The 19,575-nt window shown below is 40.5% G+C and overlaps 1 protein-coding gene across 6 annotated transcripts in view; it reads left to right on the top strand.

The window, feature by feature from the left end:
* The window catches only part of LOC118223263 (thrombospondin type-1 domain-containing protein 7B-like), a 351,386-nt gene that overhangs the window by 222,134 nt on the left and 109,677 nt on the right, over window positions 1-19,575 (top strand). For all 6 annotated transcript variants that reach the window (XM_035409549.1, XM_035409550.1, XM_035409551.1 and 3 more), the window contains 2 exons: window positions 5,027-5,182; window positions 15,407-15,607. In XM_035409549.1, coding sequence (XP_035265440.1) covers window positions 5,027-5,182; window positions 15,407-15,607 — 357 coding nt within the window. The remainder of the gene's footprint in view (window positions 1-5,026; window positions 5,183-15,406; window positions 15,608-19,575) is intronic.

Here is a 19,575-nt window from a genome sequence, read left to right as displayed (position 1 = left end):
GGTAAAAATATGAGTTGTGAGTTAAATACACACAGACTTTTTTTTTTACTGTGTGGCCCATGCCCGACCTGACCCGAATCAAATACAATAAATACTTGGCCTGAAAGCGCCCCAAGGGTCGGGTTTGGTTTGGGTCCTGATGGGCTCATGCTGACTTTGACAACTCTAGCCTCAAGTAAACTATCTGTTTATATGTTCCAGAATCTGGACTGAAAAAAGGTAAAGAGAAATAAGACAAAACCTGGTCCTGTACAAAAAGTAAAATGTCTTTAAATGCAAGTCTTGCAGTCTGTAGATACTTTTGTTCAATGCAAAACTCTTGTTAGATGTTTTTTTTCTGAAATGGTTTTTTTTACTTAAATAATTATAATTGCATAATACTTCCATGAAACCCATTTCATGATGTTCAGAAATGATCATACATTCGTGAATCCGCAGGTATTATGTTTTTTTATCATTGTTGAATTTATCTGTGGATTTTTATTTGTATGTTGTCATTTTCAATTTTTTATTTTCTTTTTTAAATACTATATCAAAATAAAAATTTGGTGCCCACCCTAATTTGGAATGTGCAATTATCTGTGACCATTCATGTGTGAACCCCACTGCCAATTCAGGAGAGTGTAGACATCCATGGTTCTCTCCTGAAACATGTGGTGCCACCAGCTGCTTCTTTTCACATCACAGACTACAGTTAAACTCGCATAGAGCAAAGTCAGAGAAAGACCTTTCATATGCGGCTTTTGTACTGTATGTAGTCCACGGGTGCCCAATCGACCGGCACTGTCTGGATTTGATCCGAGACTGTGGGGCTCATGCTTCACTGAATGAGTGGTACCTTAACTGAATGAGCTGCCCTACAGCTCCATTCTGAGTTCAAAAAAATAGGCACTGCATAAAAATCTTATACATTTATTTCCATAAGAATATGAAACACAGAGATGCTAAACCTGATGGAAAGGCAGAAACTGAGAAACTGTATCGGTTAGTGATGCATAAAATGGAGTGTTGGCTTTGTTGGTAAAACCTCCTGGGGAGACTCCTGCAGGTTGGGCCCTACAGTAACAGCTGTACATTCACAGATCCTCTGTGGTGTCATTAGCAGACTATAACTGGGGGTTCTGTGGCAGAAGGGCGTAACTGGGCTCATCCCACCAGGGGTAGGCTCATTACTGCATTACATTCCCCAAACCATACACCCCATGCTCACAGACTACCTGTTGTCAGGACACCCCACCACCACCGGTTTACATTTCACTGTAATGTTGTATGGCTCAGCTGGTGCACTACCATGCCATGAAAAAGTATTTGCCCCTTCCTGATTTCCTCTGTTATTGCATATGTGCCACACTGAATGGTTCCATGTCTTTAAACATAATGTAATATTAGACAAAGGAAACCTGAGTAAATATATTAGGCTACCTAAACGTTATGTGCGCTTAGCGAGCTGGCAATGATAAGGAAATGTAAAGCCTGTCAGGAGAAAGATAAGCGACCTCACCAGTTTCCATTAAAAAAAACAAGCAAGCCCAAACAAGCGGGGAGTACAGCGATTGCAGCACGGGGGTGGTTTAGGGTTGGGTATCATTTAGATTTTATCGATTCTGGTTTCCGATTCTACTTATCGAAAACAGTTCTTATTCCCGATTCTAATTCTTGTCTTATTGTCTGGAGTTAGTTCTAGCATCTGGAAGTTGATTAAAATCCTTTGCAAAGGCCACATGTGCACCCCCTCCAGTACCCCCACACCACTGGCTACCACCCTTCCCACCAGTCGCTTAGATTTTGAGGAGGTCCTGGTTTTACCACACCTGCTAACTGTTAGCATAAACATACAGTATATCAGCTTTGAGTTCCATGTCATCTCTAGATCCAGCCTTCACCTTGGATTAGGGTATTCCAGCTATGATGAAAATTCTAATTCTGACCTTTATTTTTATATTCAATTATCCATTGGTGCTTCAAGAAGCTCTTTAAGTGTCCAATATTTAATTTATCAATTACTTTAGTTTTAAATATAAATGTTTTCCCTGTCATAATGATGATATTATTCTGCTCTTTTCCATCTTTATCATCGGTTAAGTCTCCAAAGGACTTAACTGGGTTATTTGCTGCTGCTGTCAGCTTCCATATGCCAAAACCATTAGTTTGATGCAAAATAATTAAATCGTGATCGTGAGAAAACAGAGTTTTATATCTTGAGATAATGAGATAATGAAGTCATGACGATAAGAATAAAGGGCTTGATATCTCAAGATAATGAGATGATTAAGTTGTGATCTGCAGATAACGGGATTAAAAATAGAGCGGTCGTGGCTGCTCTTGGCTCATATACATGCAGTATATCTCATTACTTGTATTTTTTTTTTTTTTGTCATGTTAGTCAGAGGTGCAAATAATTCTGGACCCACTTGTATTTAAGTATGCTTTCATAACCCTGGCTGGTAATTGCATAAATATTTAGGTTTAGAGAATGGCAGAATTTTAAGTACTGAATGTATATTGAAAGTATTAACCAGTGAATCTGCAGAAATGTCATCCTCATTCCGTCATACTTGCTACTAATTACTAAATTTTTATACAATGTAAAAACAGCATTGCAATATACCTGAGTAATAGTTGTACACATAGTTGTAGTTCTTAGAATTGCAGTTCCTGGCATTGTAGTTCCTAGAATCCCGAGGGATGGATTGTACTGGCCCATTAAAAAGGAGTGCACGATGGGATAGACCATGATGACAAGGTCAGAGGTAGCTTTATGGGACACCTGAATACAAATTTATAAGTGTGCTGACCTGCAAGTTAGGCTATAAAGCACTAAGCCTTCTGGCGTATCATCTCATCTATCATGTGTGGACCATTTGCTGCCATGGTGTTTACGAGTAATTTGCTCTTCGATGTCACTGTTCCAATAACTGCAGTGTGGAGAGGAATTATTTCAACTGCACGGAAACATTTAATTTTGCGGCATTAAAAAAAGCTTTATTCCTTATAATGGCTATGGAGAACAATTAAATAGATGCCATGTAATTTTATTTGTTCTCATAATACAGTGGTAAAAAAGTAAATAATGTAACAGAGGCATGAATTGTATGCAGACAGTAGAGAGTGCAGTGTCAGAAATGCAGGAGCTGGGAAAACACCTCCACACATGAGGGAGCTGGTGAGAGGGACATGTTTTAGTCTTCCTGCTAGGCCAAATGCAAGGCAGGATACTCGTTTTTTATTCTTGCCGCTATCCCTGCTTCAGTGTTGCCTGTGTTTTTTTGTAGCCTTTGTTGCAGGCCTCAAACTGAAATTGTAGAAAGCTCCATAATTTGCCCATGAACTGCCTTAAAGCCTGAGCTGATTCACAGTAATGAATAGGGATCAGGAAGGATTCTTTTGTGGCTGATGACCTGAATTTATCTCAGCATATGGTCCATTGACTCTCTGCTGGAGAGATTCCACCACGCTCAATGATGTGGACATTTGAAGCTTTTACATTAGCTTATCCTCATACAATATATACATATTTCTATAATACCATTGTACCAGTGTTCATACACAATCCAAACAAGCTATATTCAGGACTATGAATGACTTTAACACCAGACTGAAATGAAATTCCCATCTCTTCTATCTCATTGCTCTGTCCAACCTGTCAATTTCACAGTATGTCTATAAAGGGCCTATTATCCTTGCTAAAATGGTGAGAAATGTTATTCAAAGGTGAGGCACTGGAAGGGATCTGCATTTCCTTGTTTCTTTTGAATAAATGGAGAAAAGATGTGATGCAGGATTGCTGTTGCTAGCAATGAGTGAAAACACACCGATCTAGGTGTAGAATAATAATAAGCAAGCCCCTTTTAATCAATGGCATTCCGGGATATGGATCAATGAAAGTCTCCAAAGACATTTTCCGTAGATGTGAACATTTCAGCTTGCCATAAATGCAAATGGCTCATAGCCCATACCATAAATCTAATCCCAAAAAGCCTGTTTTGGTGAAACAACATGGTATTGTAGGAGTTCTTGGATGTTGCAGTGACTTTATCATATTGTCATATTGTATTTTCAACAGTAATACAAATATTAGTATTTTTGGTGTGATTGTGTAATGTTTTTCATTCAAGGTCTTTTATTTAATTTTTTTTTACCTTGGTTATGACCAACATTATTCGATTTATATATTTTTTTTAGCTGCGACCGCAGCTCTATAGCTCTGTCTGTCGGTCGGTCGGTTGGTCCACGAAAGTATCCCACCCTGTAGCGGCCACAGTTTTCGCCCCAGGAGGCTGAAATTTGGCATGGAGGTTGGACTGAGGTAGAGCTGAGCAACTTTCAGGCCGATTGACCAAGAGGGGGCGTGGCGATGGGCGTGGCCTATCACAAAAAGGCGCATAACTCCCAAATGGATTCACAGATTTGCACAAGATTTTGTGGAAAGGTGGTCATGAGCCAAAGAAGAGGTCACGTGTTTGTGTGAGGGTGTGTGCATGGATGCACGCTTGTTTATTTTTAGAGGTGCATGGTAAAAGTAGTATTTGATGCTAAGGTTATGGCAGATGTGGTGACACAACATTCATGTGCCGAAGAATTGATGCATGTGGAGTAATGCTGATGCTGTAAAGTAAGTGAATGTATCTAGTTTATAAAGTAGCACTGTCATCATAGTCATCTGAGCCTCTTTTACTTATCATTTATTTTTAATGTATCATATTTACCAGCTGAACTCACAAACCAACCTTTACGGAGACTTGGTTGCTCGATTCTAGACTTTCATGGAGCTGGAAATTAGGTTGCAATTTGCATCTGTGCAATGAATAAATAGTATGTACATATGCAGATATGAAATGGTGAGACATCAGCATTGACAAAAAAACGATTATTGATATGATATTATTCATTGCTATTTACTGTATTCCAAAATGATGATAAGGTCTAATTATTTTTGTAGCTTAGCTGCCATTTTAAAGGTGGTTCAGGGAATACACATGAGGAAGTGAAGTGTTTACTGCCTGTGCTGACTATGTTATTTCCGCAGTTTCCAGGCCTGTGAACAGCAGGCTGTGCGCAGGGAACGTCCCCTCCTCTGTGCAGCCCTGCCACATACCCTGTCCTGAGGAATGCCTCGTCTCTGCCTGGTCTGACTGGGGGCCCTGTCTCCATGACAACTGCATGGAACCACAGGGGAGGAAAGGTGAGAGGAAAAAGCCGTGAATGTTTGCGCATAATAAATAAAGAAAATTGGCATGTTTAGTCACAGGCGTTTACCCCTGATTCCCAGATAGCGAAAGTGCCCTGTGCTGCAGTCATTAGCCCAGAGCTCTCATTCCAGACCCGCGTGTGCCAGTGATTTTTATTAATATGTATTTGGCTGTTTTAAATACAATTTTCGCACTGTGGGCAGCTTTTAGAAACTTCTGAATTATGCTTCCTTCCTGAACATGGCATAATTACTACGCTGCAAGCATGGCTTCGTAATGTATTTCTGAAGTATTCTGGGTGTCCAGGAACTGAAATGGCAGTAGTTTAGAGAGAAATAGAGACGGAAAGGTGAATAACAGAGGAAGTGGTTTGTTCGGCAGTGGCCAACGATGTTGTACCACAGACCAGAATACAGATCTATCCCTTATTCATGCCTCTGCCGCAGTGATTAGGCGTTCCCCAGAGGAACACATTAACGGCAGCAATAGCGGTTCCACACGCCCACACACGCACACATCCATCCTGGGGGCTAGGGGGGGCGGTACTGAAGGGCAAGGTGACCGGTCAAAAGGACTCACACTCAGATATGAGCAGGCTGCCTTTCAGTGGTACATTTCCCCAGAGGCTGTAGGTCTGGGGCTAGTATCAGCATATGACAAGGCCAGCCTGTGAGCTGCCAAGGATACTACGTAAGTTGGCTTCAATGGGAAGGTTATTGGTATTGGTATATTGTCACATCAAGGACATGAGAATGTAGAAAGAAGGTTTAAAGAAGACTGTAGAATGAAACAATGGATATTTGAAAAATTTTGCAGTCTTTAAATTCAGCAAATCCATTGAGAAGCATAGGAATACATTGGGTACAGTTTCAGGCTTACAGTCTGGGCTTGTTTATAGGCAGTGATACAGTGGTAGCCTCCTATGCCAAACAGGCTCTAACTGGAGACTGTTTTCCAACTGTTTTACTGTTTATTTCCTGATTAGGCCAGACTACAGAATCCAAATATGCAGCTTACATTCGAAAAAAGAATATATGATGACAGGAACAGGACATTCAGACAGAGATAACAGCACTGTGTACAGTCCCCCACTGTGCCTAGCCTGGGCATGAGCAACCTGAATGGCTCTGTCTCTATGACATGCCTTGGAAGCTGTTCTGCTTTTAGTGTAGGGCAAGGTTATACTGGGTGCACTGTGTGCCCTAACACTGGAGATGACTGCTGTTAAAACATTTAAATGGTCCTCTATGGCACTCATGTTCTTCCTTTTCCTTCCTTTACTTAGCATCACTAGCTTCCTATTCAACAATTCAACAGCGGGGGCGTGTTCGGGAGGGGGGCCTGTGGGGGCATGTGCCCCCCAAAAAATGTCATTGGGTACTTCATTAGGTTGTCAGTAACACTGACTCTGAGCGGCTACAGTTTCAGCTGTTTCATTGGTGAGCTCCATTGTTGGGGGTTGTTAAATCATAGATGTGCCCCCCCGTGTAATTCTGTGCCCAGCCCAGCCCTTTAAAACTTTTCTGGACACAGTGCAATTCAGAACAAGTTTATTTACTCCCAGTTAAGAAAATAACTTTTGGGGGGGTCTCGTGGCGTAGCCTGTAGAGCACTGTCCACATGCTCATTACGAGCTGCGACATCGGCGGTTTGAATCCGATCACGCAACCTTTGACGCACATCTCTCCCTCTCTCTTCCCTGTTATTCCAGTCTCTCTACACTGTTCTATCCAACAAAGCTGAAAAGCCCAAAAACATATTTAAAAAAAATAAGTTTAGCTCCAGTACATAGCACAGGAGAGACTGTGCTACATGCACAGGACACTACAAACACAGCATGGGTGATATTTATCTAAAGTCCTGGTGTTATAAATACGGCTTGATTAAGAGAACAAAATAACATTTTCAAATGGCAATTTGGATATTTATGGAGTGTTTGCTCAATCAATTATAGCTGACCAAGTGCAAAGAACCTCCTGCCTTGGGTTGCATTGCTGGTCACAGTCTGGTTATATTGCTCATCGCTGTCTGCCTTGGCATGGTTAGAACTTCATTCCAGAATACAGAGCATATGACAAGTGCTTCGTCTGGACATGCTGACCAACAGCCCTATAAATATATGTTTAATGATGTAACTACAGTACATTACGTCCATTGCACTTTTATAATAATTGCAATACCATGGTATGTATGCTTGCAACCCCATTCCTGGAGCACTGTGCATAATTTGGAAGGTGTAATTAATCTTGTTTTAAAATAACGAAGGTATGCTTCCCCTCTTGGTTATTAAAAAATTCTAAAGCACAAGGAAACATGAGTCGAGCGACATTTATATTATTGACAGAAATAGCATGGTTTTTCCGTTCAATTTGCCACAATTTCTGCCCTTGTGTAGGGTAAAGCCACCATGCGGGGTGGTGAACAAGCGTACACACATAGGCGGTTTTACCATCGGTCATAGGTAGGCAATTGCTTGGGGCCTCGTCCGCCTCGTGAATTTGTGTTTCCTTTTTTTAAAATTTATATAACATTTTTCCTTTCTTGTCACTCCAAACGAATGATAATCTGTAATAGATAAAAAATAAATCTATCTACATGTACATTTGGGCCTATCCAATTAAATATCTATATTTGCCAATATTTATTATCACCCACATTTCACATTTAATGGACTATTCCACCTTGACCTTCCTGCTTTGCACCTAATCAATGACGTAGAAATTTGAGTTGCCATCAGAGGCAGTGAGTCACTATCTTTGTTACCATGAAGTGTTTTCAAAGTGGATTTGAGAAGGGAAAGCAGAAGAAGGAAGATGCCCAGTTTAAGGAAAGTTTGCCTAAACTGACAAAATTCTTTAATAAAACAGCCAGAGACTCCACGACGGAGGAGCAACAAGTAGAGTGAAAGCACCTATTATCGACCACCCTAACCGCTAGTGTATTTACTTCGTATTTATTAGAGAGAACTCGACATTGTTACCTATTTAAATGTAAGTCCTGTAAAAATATACACAATAAATTGTCTAAATGTAAAAAACCAACTTCATACATATACATTTAGTCATATTAATACAGCCTCAATCACTATATCAACTTTAAGACAAGCAACACACTCGGAATTATCTCATCGCGACCCATTAAATCCAATGGCTCAGACGTTGCTTCATAATTTCAAACTGCTTTCCTAATGGCTATTTTGCATCCTGCGACTTGACTTACAACAGTGAATATGTACGGATTCCTAGACATGCTGATAGCGACCACCCTTTCTAATATTAACCTCAAATACGCAAGACAGGACACATACAGTATGCTAGCAACTTTAAGTTCCATTCATGCATATGGGGTGGTCGATACACATCCCCTTAGCAACCAAAAGCTAGTGCTGGACCACCTCTGAGTTATTTGTTGGCAAGAGGTGTAATGTTAGTTGAAGAAGCTGAGCTAGCTAACGTTAGCAGCCTTACTGCTGCCTCAGCCTGTTGTGCACCCACCGCACCTACTACAACTTCTAGCGTTACTGTCTCTGCTGGTTGCGGTGAACCAGCTACAGTGTGGGAGGAAAGTGTCAGAGGTGACACCGACAGACAGCAGCAGCCCACCACAAACCAGACACCCGCTCGGACTAGGACTTTTACCCCTAGAGAATAATGGATGTTCAAATGCTTTATCAAAAAGCATGTACTATACTTTTGTCTTGAAAGAATGAAAGATTATATACTTACAATCTTTTTCTTGCCATATTGTCTTCTTCTAACTGACTGAAGGTCATTTGAAGTTCTTCAGTTAGAATTCTCATTTGGGTCTGTCCTTTAGTACTGTGGCTTTGTTAACTGAAAAGAGCTGCCTCCAAATAGTTTTTGTTCATTAGCTATGATTGCGTTAAGCAAAATGGAGAAGGGCCTCACATTGGTCTTTGCCTGGGGCCTCCAAATCACTAAAACCGCCTCTGCGTACACAAATGCTAAACAAACAGAGTCATAATCGCTGGCCATTTTATTCCTCCTGTGTGAGGTTTTAAGCTAAGAAAGAGAGTGGAATGCACAGAAAAAAACACCGTCTGGGTTGATATAAAGGTAGCAGTTGTTGGGCTATATCCAGTGTGTTGATGCACCTTACAGTCTTGTGTTGAATCCAGACTATGTCAGTGCTGACTGTGTACCCCTCAGGGTGATCCGGAATGGCCCTGAAGATCTTTCAGGCTTCGGTAAACAGCAGGAACATCTGACCAAAATTGGCCCTCTCCCAGCCCTTCCAAACATCACACGTTTATGAGGATAATTTTAAATTTCCCAGTCCCCTTAACCACACACTTTCCTTTTGCTCACAGGGCAACCATCTTTGCATTTTAAACAATCATGATAAACTCAGTTAAGGCCATTCAGGAGCACCTGGTCTTTTTACTTGAGGTTGAAATGTGTTAAGCTGTGGTCACAGTCTGGAACGATGATGATAACTATAAATATAATGGTCCATTTTATTACAGTCACATCAGAGAATGTATTATCTCTCACAATACCACCTGTCCATCAACTCCATTTCTACACACCCTGGCTGGAGTGAAGCAGATAGCAGCAGTTGTGATTGGCACTTTATTTATCTGATTTTTTCACTTTGTCATTGGTTACGTATACAGACGGGGGACAGATTAAAGGAAAAACCTGAATGAATGACTGGAGAAACATAACAAATGCAGATGCTTCTATACGGGTGTACTGCATGATACAATTAAGCAATTAACATCCTGTACTACTCTATGGCATGTAGAAAAATTCTGAGCTGGCCCAGTTGACCTCGATTTTGAGAATGTCAACGCAGGACATGATCAGACTGTGTCAGCAAAAAAAGTCCGTTGACATCTACATAGACAGAGATATTATGGTGAGGTTGCAGTGCATAAATCCCTCATTACAAAGATGAATGCACATTTGAGAGTTCGGTGGTGCAAAAACCATAGGCACTGGTCTACAGTGTTGTGGGAAAAAAAGTGATATGGTCAGATGAGTCATCCTTCACCACATTTACATTCATTTTCACTTCCCAATAACAGGCTTTGATAGACTATACCTGTACATGCTTGAAGGTACATTGAACCTGTAGCCTATCTTGATATGCGCCATAGACGATGTGGTGAAGCTACTGGCATAAAGGGGAAAAAAATTGTCTAAAACCCCAGAACTTGCTCAGGGGCACTGTCTTTCTGAAACAGGAAACGGCCTTCCCCAAACTTTTCGGGAAGCACACAATTGTCTAGAATGCAATTGTATGTTGTAGCATTAAGATTTGCCTTCACTGGAACTAAGGGACCTAGCCCAAACCATGAAAAATTGCCCCAGATTAAGGGGCATCCAGATACTTTTAGTCACATAGTGTATATATCAGAGAACAAAACCTGTCTGGGTGAATTATTTAACAAGTAAATCCTCAAAAAAATGAATTCTCCAAACGGTAACCCCCACTCACTCCAACCTACTGGTTATCTCTAAAATGTTGGCGGTGGTTACTGCCCTGCTGACTGCATGTGATTTTATTCTTGCAAAAGAAGCTTCATTTGGTTTGTTGAACATTTGCTCCTACCTGCATATATTGATTCTACAAGCTGGGCAGTTCTGCATTACCCAGCACAGACACTGTGATAATGATCACATCCAACCACAAATCCTCACAGAAACCCCTTTGAACAAAATATGTAGTCAGTGGTGCGTTCATGGGCCTTCATGAATAACGTCTGCTTTATTATTTAGCTTTTCACTGCATAATACATGTATACACAGTAGCTTACTGAACCATTTTCTTTTTTAAAGAATGTGTGTGTTATAATGGATTCATTTGGCTTCCATATAAAAACTTGCATATACCTGCTAATAAGCAAATTCCACATTCTTTCCTGCATTTATACCAGGGGAAGCAGTGAAGTGGGACTGATAAGAACAGGGTGTGCAAACTGAGTCTAGACTCTGGCCCCTGCCTGTTGTAAAATGTTTTTTGGCTTCAATAAATCTGATATTACCAGAGAACCTCTTCGTTACGAATGGCCTGCGGCTGCATCTGTACATCTGAGTTTTATTTTTTATTTTGGTTTTTTTTTCAGTTTGGGTTTGGGCAGCAATAGTAGCATTTTAGAGCATGGGTTACGCTAGGGACTCTGTGGGGGGCACTATGGGGGGCACTCTCTTTGCCCTTACTTGCTGCAGGATAGGTGCTAATAATCTGGATGCTGGGGTGCCCTAGTATGCCAGGGTCATATTTTAGAGTATTTCTGATTGACAGGCATTTGACAAGATTATATACACACCTGAATCTGAATACTAATTCAGAGCTGAATTAAATTTTGTGAGTCAATGATGAGTAGGTGAAAATAAACATGTACTGTAATTGCACATCTGAGTCAGGCATTGAGCCTAACATAAACACTGGGGCATAGAAAAGCTGACATAGCATGCTTGGATGGCCCTTAGCCAACCTATTAAAATATTTTTACGTTTTCTTTTTTTGAATGAAAGAATAAACAAACAAAAATAGAACTGTCAAGTAAACAAGTCAATGAATTATTGATTGCATTGATGAATTCCTGATGTATGAATTCATTGATTCATTAAATATCTTTACATGACTTACTGACAAATTATTAGCAAGTGAAGTGTGAGGGTTTGCAGTGTATTACCTTACAAACAAGCCGTCTTTATTTCCTACATGACTGAGCAAATCAAACAAGCATATGTCTGAGCTCCATGTTCCCCCTTGGTGTCCTGCCACGCCATTAAATCTGGTTTAAGTTGAACAATACATTTTTCAATACGGGATTAAATGTTTTTGTTTTCACCCTGATTTCCTTTCTGTACCCAGACATATCATTTTTATTCAGAATGGAGCTTAACACAAAAAAGCACTTAAAGAAGCAATTTTTTTATGAGTGAGATTTTTTTTTCAATTGTAGCCCTTGGCTTGGTTTATTCAAGATTGAAAAGTTGCCAGAAGAGCTAACCTGTTTGTAAGCTATAGTTTATAAAATGTTATTAAATGTTAAAAGTGCAGAAATAAATGAATACAAAAAATGTTCCTGACATCTCATCATGTATTTAGTATGCCTTTAGAATTTATATTCTATGAGGCTGGCAGGACCAGATATACAGTAGAATGCATAAAAATATGCATAGTGGCACAATTTATGTTGTTTTGGCTCTGTACTCCATACTCCAGCACACTGGATTTGAAATAAAACAATGAATACAAGGTTAAAATACAGACTGTCAGCTTTAATTCTAGGGTATTTACATGCATATTTGGTGATCCATGTAGGAATTACAGTGAAAGTAACTCTCTAATTTGATTAAAATGTTAAGATACCTTCAGAGTTATATTAAAAGTGAAAACCTGAAAGTTACATAATATGGGATACTAGTTATTCAGGTCATGTGGCCAAAAATGATTGCATGACCACCTAAATCTCTACAGGGTTATCATCGGTCTAATCATACAATTAGTGATCAACTGTGATCCTCATAAAAGCAATTTGCTGAAGTAATAGGCTATAGCAGATGAGAGGAACGAATGTGACATGGATGGAATGTTAAGCCAAAAAGTCTTTTGAGTTACTGGGTGCTCAGTGCACCCCTGCACACTAATGGAGTATATTTATTTTGCACAGTTTACTATGAATTCATACTGGCACAAAAAGCAGCGATAAACCAGAATTTCCTGACAAAAACATCAATCGTGGTCACGGTGAAAAAAACTACAAAGAATACCCTGTCTGTGGAAAAGAACTGAAATGAAAATCAGATTGATGAAGACTAATAATCAACATACGCATTTTTGAGTGCATTATACTTTTGAAAGTTGAAAATCCTAAATTATGTGTGTTTTTAAATAGGCAGAGATATTCATTGGAAACAAAGTTTTCAGAAGTAGCCCATGCTGACATGCATACAGAAAAGATTGTCACAGGCAAGTCAACAGATAATTATGTTTTGCACATTTTATTTGTTCAATTAGATGTGTTTTAAAGTTATTCTTGCCAACACTGTGAATCTTCATGCCATTACAACATTCATACAGACATACCAGGGAAGATTTAATGAGATCTAATTCCTTCCAAATGCTTACGCATCTACAAACTATTGACTCTGGGGGTGTGAATACTTTCGCGAATTAAAAATATAAGCATGTTGAATAAAAATATTTTTTGCAAATTGCAAATGTATCAAATTATTTGTTTGATGAAGGGGAAATATTTCAATGCATTAATATTAAGGTGTAATGGGACAAAATGTGGAAAAAAGGGGTTATCACATACTAAAGGCTCTGTACACTCATATCAGTAAATGCATAGTTGCATACCACTGATGTTGGTCTTCATCCAGTGATTTCAGACTTTCCCTACAAGTTATATCTGTTCAGCACTTTTGAAAAAAAGAACACTTCGGTTGCAAGTTATTTGATGCATGAGAAGTTAAGAGTAGAGAAATGAATCTGCTAGAGAAAAACAAACAGAACATCAGGAATGGGAAACAAAAGTTTAATTAAAGTATAATGTATGTATATCCAGGACCTACATTTCTCTGGAAGACATTTCCTTTGATATCATCCTGTAAAGTTCCAAGTGACCCACAAATAGGCTATGGTGGAAAGTGCAACCATGTTTAATTCTCGATTGCATGGCTTGAAAGTTCCCCTAATGAGCCATTCTGTTCCGCTGACTGTGTGCGATTCATTAAGAGGAAACATTAGACTGGAAGCCTGGCGGGTGTATGCATTTAGAATTCCAACTCTTCCTGCTGCAGAACAGTGATGTATCGCTGGGGTTGTGCCTGTCTGCGCTACTTCAGTACGGGGAGCATAAGCCTGAGTAACAACATAAGCCTGCGGTAATTATCGCACAAGCTCAAATCACTGCAATCAGCGTCTCTTTGCTGTGCTCAGGAGCCAGGAGACAAAGGAAAGACCTAAAGTGCTTCGAGATCAAGGCGGAGCACCAGACAGGCACTTGTGGCTCTCTTTGCAAATGCGGAACATTCAGGGAATTAACAAGCCAGGAAATACTGGGAGAGCTCACAGATGGGTTTTGAAATGGATTATGCCAGTTTTATTTTTTGGTCTGTTAACCTGCTCATTTTTATGCTGCAGGAGCTTTGGGTAAAAAAAAAAATGAACATAACAATGATTAATTCTACCTTGAGCGGAATTTGTGCTGGTGCAGTGCAGCTCTTGGTATAGTCTAGGCGATGTACGTAAAAACTTCTGAACTAGAACATGTGAGTAATGGTGCAATAAACCTGATTCAAAGTGAAGATTTTCCTTATTATTTGTTGTAACCTTCCACTACCTACATGAGGCAATATGGAGGCTAAAGAATGCTCATTTTTATCAAGAGTGCATTACAGTTTATATTCACAATTTCTATTCAGTGTGGCAGTGTGTTTTCTGCTCCAGGACTAATTGTGTTTAGCAAGGTAAAAGATTAGGTGTTAGGTAAAAGATTTTCATACTGTTGATTCAAGGCATGAAAAGAAAAGGACACTACACAAAAGCAGGACTGCAAACACGCAGGAGATCAAAGTGTCAGGGTTGCTGGAAAGGCACACAGCCTGCCATTTTAAAATATTTTGTACTTGCTGTGCTTGACAACCATAAGGCAACATTTTTTTTCTTTTTTTCTTTTCTTTTTAACAGTTGACAGAATGGATGAACGGGCATTTGCATAACATGGTGTGCAAACATTACACATTACCATCAAAATAAAGTTTAAGGCAAAAATTGTTATTGAATAAATGAATAATAAGATGACAAATTACTAAATTACATTTAAAGAAATAAAATGAGAGGTAGACATTGAGGTGAGCTATTGGTAAGCTTAGCAAATAGTGCTTTGGCATGTTTGCATTTCATTAGTCTAAAAGACTGTACATATTGTAGAATAGAAACATCTAAATTGGGTGAGGTTTTTATTCCTTATTATTGGGTGTTGGTTTTGTGTATAAAAAAAAAAAATTGGCAAAGTAAGATATTTCTTTGGAGGTTCAACTTTTTATCTTCTAAGGGGACGCCATATAGAACTCTTTTATAATCTATGGCATGCAGTGCTGTGGCCACATCGCTCCACACAGCCTGGTTCTATGCCCCCCCCCCCCGCTGACTCCGCCCATAGAAGATGGCTGAGGTCGCTCCGCACTCGCGGGTGTCCTCCTCACCCAGGCTGCCCCCGTCTGTGTCCTCAGGTTTCAAGCAGCGAAGCAGGCAGATTGAGCGAGAGCCAGCCGGCGCATCTGAGACCTGTCCCCATCTAGCAGAGTCCATCCCATGCGAGGACCCCATCTGCTTCCTGTGGAGTGTGACATCAGAGGAGGCCTGTGTGCCCACACAGGGAGCGTGTGGCCCCGGAACCCAAAACCAGAGTGCCCTCTGTACCAGCACTGAAGGTGAGGGCCATTTTTTCTCCCGGCACCTGTTCTTGAATACAAAAACAAGAGCGGAACATGGAGTCAATTTGTTAGCCAAAGCAAACATCTTGAATCTTAATATCTTGTATATTGGAGGAATCATAATAGATCTGTGTGCAGCAACATGTCTCAGTTTATATGCATTATTCATGGTTTCGATACACAGAGGTTTATGTAAGGCAAGTGATATCTGATTAACAGTCAGAATTAGGGTTTCTACTGAATCACAGTGGCCATTCTGCGCATCTGACTTACCTACTGTGTTCAAAAGCTCTGTTTTCCTGTTATTATTCTGTCAAAATACATTATGTATATATCTCTTAAGGAGGCAGCTTATGATCAACACAAATAATTTGCTAAACTTGCATGATGAAGTGTGACAGGATCTGGGAAAAAAGTGACATGAAGTTGCACAAAGCATTTTAATATATGAATGGATTTGTTGATTATTATATTAGTTTTCACTATGTAAATTGATTTATTTGTTTATTTCGTTAATTGAACGCTTCATAAGAGTACTTTATAATGTGTTACAAGAGGAATTAGCAGTTGAGACTGGAAATAACACTCAAGCAAGCTGTGCTCAAAGCTGTCAGCTGTCAAGGGAAAGTCAGAGTAGTTAGCATCATAACTGTCATTGCAGTAATTAATGCATTACAGTAACAGTATAGGAATGAAGTCAGAAGAGCAATGTTGTCATAACAATAATGGTGCATTCAAAACAGATACTTTTTATAAGGGTAATATAGTTTGAGCTGTGATAAAGTCATTATTGCCTAACTCATAATTACATGCACTCTAATACTCTGATCTTACCCTGATTGTGGCAGTACTCTGGTTATTTAAATGGTCTTGTATACTCCTTTATCTAATTATCTTTATCTGCAGAAGGTCATAATCGGCATATTCAAAACCCAATTAAGACCCCTGGATTTTTGCCCAATATTTCGTTATTTTGGTGCATGTACACATATTAATCTGATTTATTTTGGCTTTGTGAAACTATGCATGTCAGGGGGAAGTCAAAGATCTCAGAAGAAAACAAGCATGGCTGCAATGCACACCATTTCTGTAGAGCATACACACTGGTTACGAAATGTATCATGTAAACGCGGCTATTGGACTAATCGCATTACTTATATCCATGTTTATTGTATGTGATAATCTAAATACTAGCTTAAACTGATTACTCCCTGCAATCGGGGTTGTGGTGTGCATGTAAATGTAGCCAATTAAGCAGTCAGAATTGTGACGTCATTACTTTAAGAATCGTTACAGTGATTCATAATTGAGAATTGTCATTACTGTTATACAGTCAGAACTGGGGTAGAATTACAGCAGGTATGACTCTCTCCCAGGTATTTTGAGTGCATTTTGCTTGTTGTAGTTTCAGTGGATTGATTCAGTGGCCAGTCAGGTTGTTGGTATTTTGTTCATGTAATTCTCCAGGATGCATTTAGCTTGACACATGTCCTTATGCCGTATGTCATCACCAACTGAAATAGCTTCAAATATGAGAACGGCGAGTGGGGTAACCAAGAAGCAGGTAATGATGGCTATTACCCACACAATTATCCTGCTGATTACTGTAATTACATCAGTAATGATTATGATTAAAATGGACAAGATGATCTGTAGATAAATTGTGACAGGATTATGTGCCCATTCATGCTAGCGAGGCCCTTTTTCAGGCAGCACGGACTACAATAGACTGAACTGTGCTCTGTGTCTGAGCTTTCCGGAAAGACGACATTGTTTGAGCCGTAGCGAGATTTTGAGTTTCGCCGTTGAATTTGTCTGCAAATGGAAATAATTTGGATAGGCATTGTGTATGCCTGAGAGCGTGTATATATGCGTGCTGGTGAGAGAGTGCATGTATTTGTGTCTGTGTGTCACGTGCATGTCTATCTGTTGGCATGTGTCCTTGCGTCTTCTTCACAATTTTGGCACAAAATGTTTCCTCAGGAAAATGCAATTTTCGGGAGGGGGGGGGGGGGGGGGGGGGGGGGGGGGGGGGGGGCGGGTGTTGGCAATGGGTAAAGACAGAAGTGTCACGGCTGGCCGAGGGACGCGGGGCGAAGGTGTCCGCGCCGGCGCTCTTTGGCAATTTGCGCTTGCGCCGAGTGCCTGCCGGAGCCGCGGCCCAAGCTTTCACACTCATTTCCGTTTCGCATCTCCCGCAATCCTCCCGGATCCCGCGCGTGCCGCGGCGCCGTTATTAAAACTCCCGACGTTACGCCCGCACCCGCCGGGGGATCCGGGACTGATTTCGGATGTTGACTGTCGCCTCGGCTGTGAAAAGACGACGGGTATGCAGGTTTCGGTTTCTGACGCGATCCTTTAACCTGTCTGATTTCTTTCGATCTGCTTGCGGTCTGTCAGTAAAGGCGCAGACGTGCACGCGTGGACATACGTGCGATACACACTTCAAATAAGATTCAAGTTTTGCGTCAAGTGACTCTCTGTGACACATATATGTTCGATGCGCATCTAAGAATGTGTTGCTCCCCTCCTCTTATTATAATTCATTTTTACAGCTTGGAGATATCAGGTGACAGAGCCTGCCAGTGTGCAGTCATTTCACAGACCAGTTAACCGGAACATGCCATTTGGGGATACTTCTGATGCATGCATGTTTGGCCATGTGCTTTTCATAAATTCCTTCAAGGCCCTGTCGACAGCTACGGTCCTGGTCCATCAGAGAGTCATATTGCACACTCTCACATACTCCTGTACAGACAAGGTAGAGTGGAGACACGTAGCAGGTTTATGACCTGAATGTTTGTTTCAGCTCTCCAACTGTAGGGACTGGATGAAGTATAACTGCAGAGGTACTTTTTTGTAACTTTGTAAAAAGAATTTGAGTGACTGCATATGACTCACAACTTAAGATTGGTCATGAATTTCAGTGACTGAGCTTGCAATGCTATATACTATATATAACAGTCTACAGCCTTGCAGTTGATGAATGTAAGCAGAGATCATTATATGAGCAAGAACTGTTTAATTGTAATACGTCTTTGAGCTTGCTTGGAGCCTTGCTTCTTCCTGATTTACTGCGAAGTGCCCATGGGTGATGATGGAGCCTTTCAATGGTGTGGACATGTTGCAGCCTCCTGCTCACTAAGTGGTGCTGCAGAGGCGTGATTGGCCAGGGACCGTGCTCCAGTGAAAGATATTACCATGCCCAGTTTTGCCAATGCGCTGGAAAAAGAGACAGCTAATCCTTAGAGTCCACTTGTCCTGTCAGCCTAAAAGAACAAATATCAGCCACATGTGACTGCTTTTTCCATTCCACCACGTGGTCCTGGGAACAGGACCCGCAGCCCCACTGTTTCAGATGCGCAAATGAGGACTGGCAGGTTCCATTTCCCCGCTGCGCGCAGAATTGAGTCAGAAATAGCAAATCCTCCGGGTTCAAATAGACCCAAAGACACTTCAGAAACATTCAATTTGTTCATTACACGAGTCTTATTCTGAAACCCTTCATGTTTTTACGCTAAATTGTCTGTGGGAGCGTCCAGCCAGAACAGGTAGCTTATTTTCATGAGGGAACTGATCCTGGCTGGAAGGTGACTACATTTCTCTCTTGAATTCTTGATTCAGAAACAGAAGGAATTAGTTATACTCCTCCAGTGGTCCCTTTAGTCTAGCTGGGGCAGTAGTGCCAAATAGCACTTGCAGTATTAGGCCAAGATGCTAATATGCTTTGATCTGATATTCTGTTACTGCCCAAGTTAATTTTTTTGAGAAGAGTAAATTATTTAAGCCTTTGTAGCCTGCGGGACACTTAGACAGTGTGCAGTGGACCAAGGAACCTTTCACTTGGGGAAATCCAACTTCTTTGAAAAAATACCCAATATGTCTTTTTGGGGCTTGATCATCATTGTTACCTTCTTCTGTTCATATGTGTGTCACTAAATTATTCATGCTCACTGTCAGTAGTT

Source organism: Anguilla anguilla, chromosome 3 (genome assembly GCF_013347855.1).
Source record: "Anguilla anguilla isolate fAngAng1 chromosome 3, fAngAng1.pri, whole genome shotgun sequence".
Taxonomy (NCBI): domain Eukaryota; kingdom Metazoa; phylum Chordata; class Actinopteri; order Anguilliformes; family Anguillidae; genus Anguilla; species Anguilla anguilla.
This window is presented reverse-complemented; position numbering and strand designations above follow the sequence as displayed.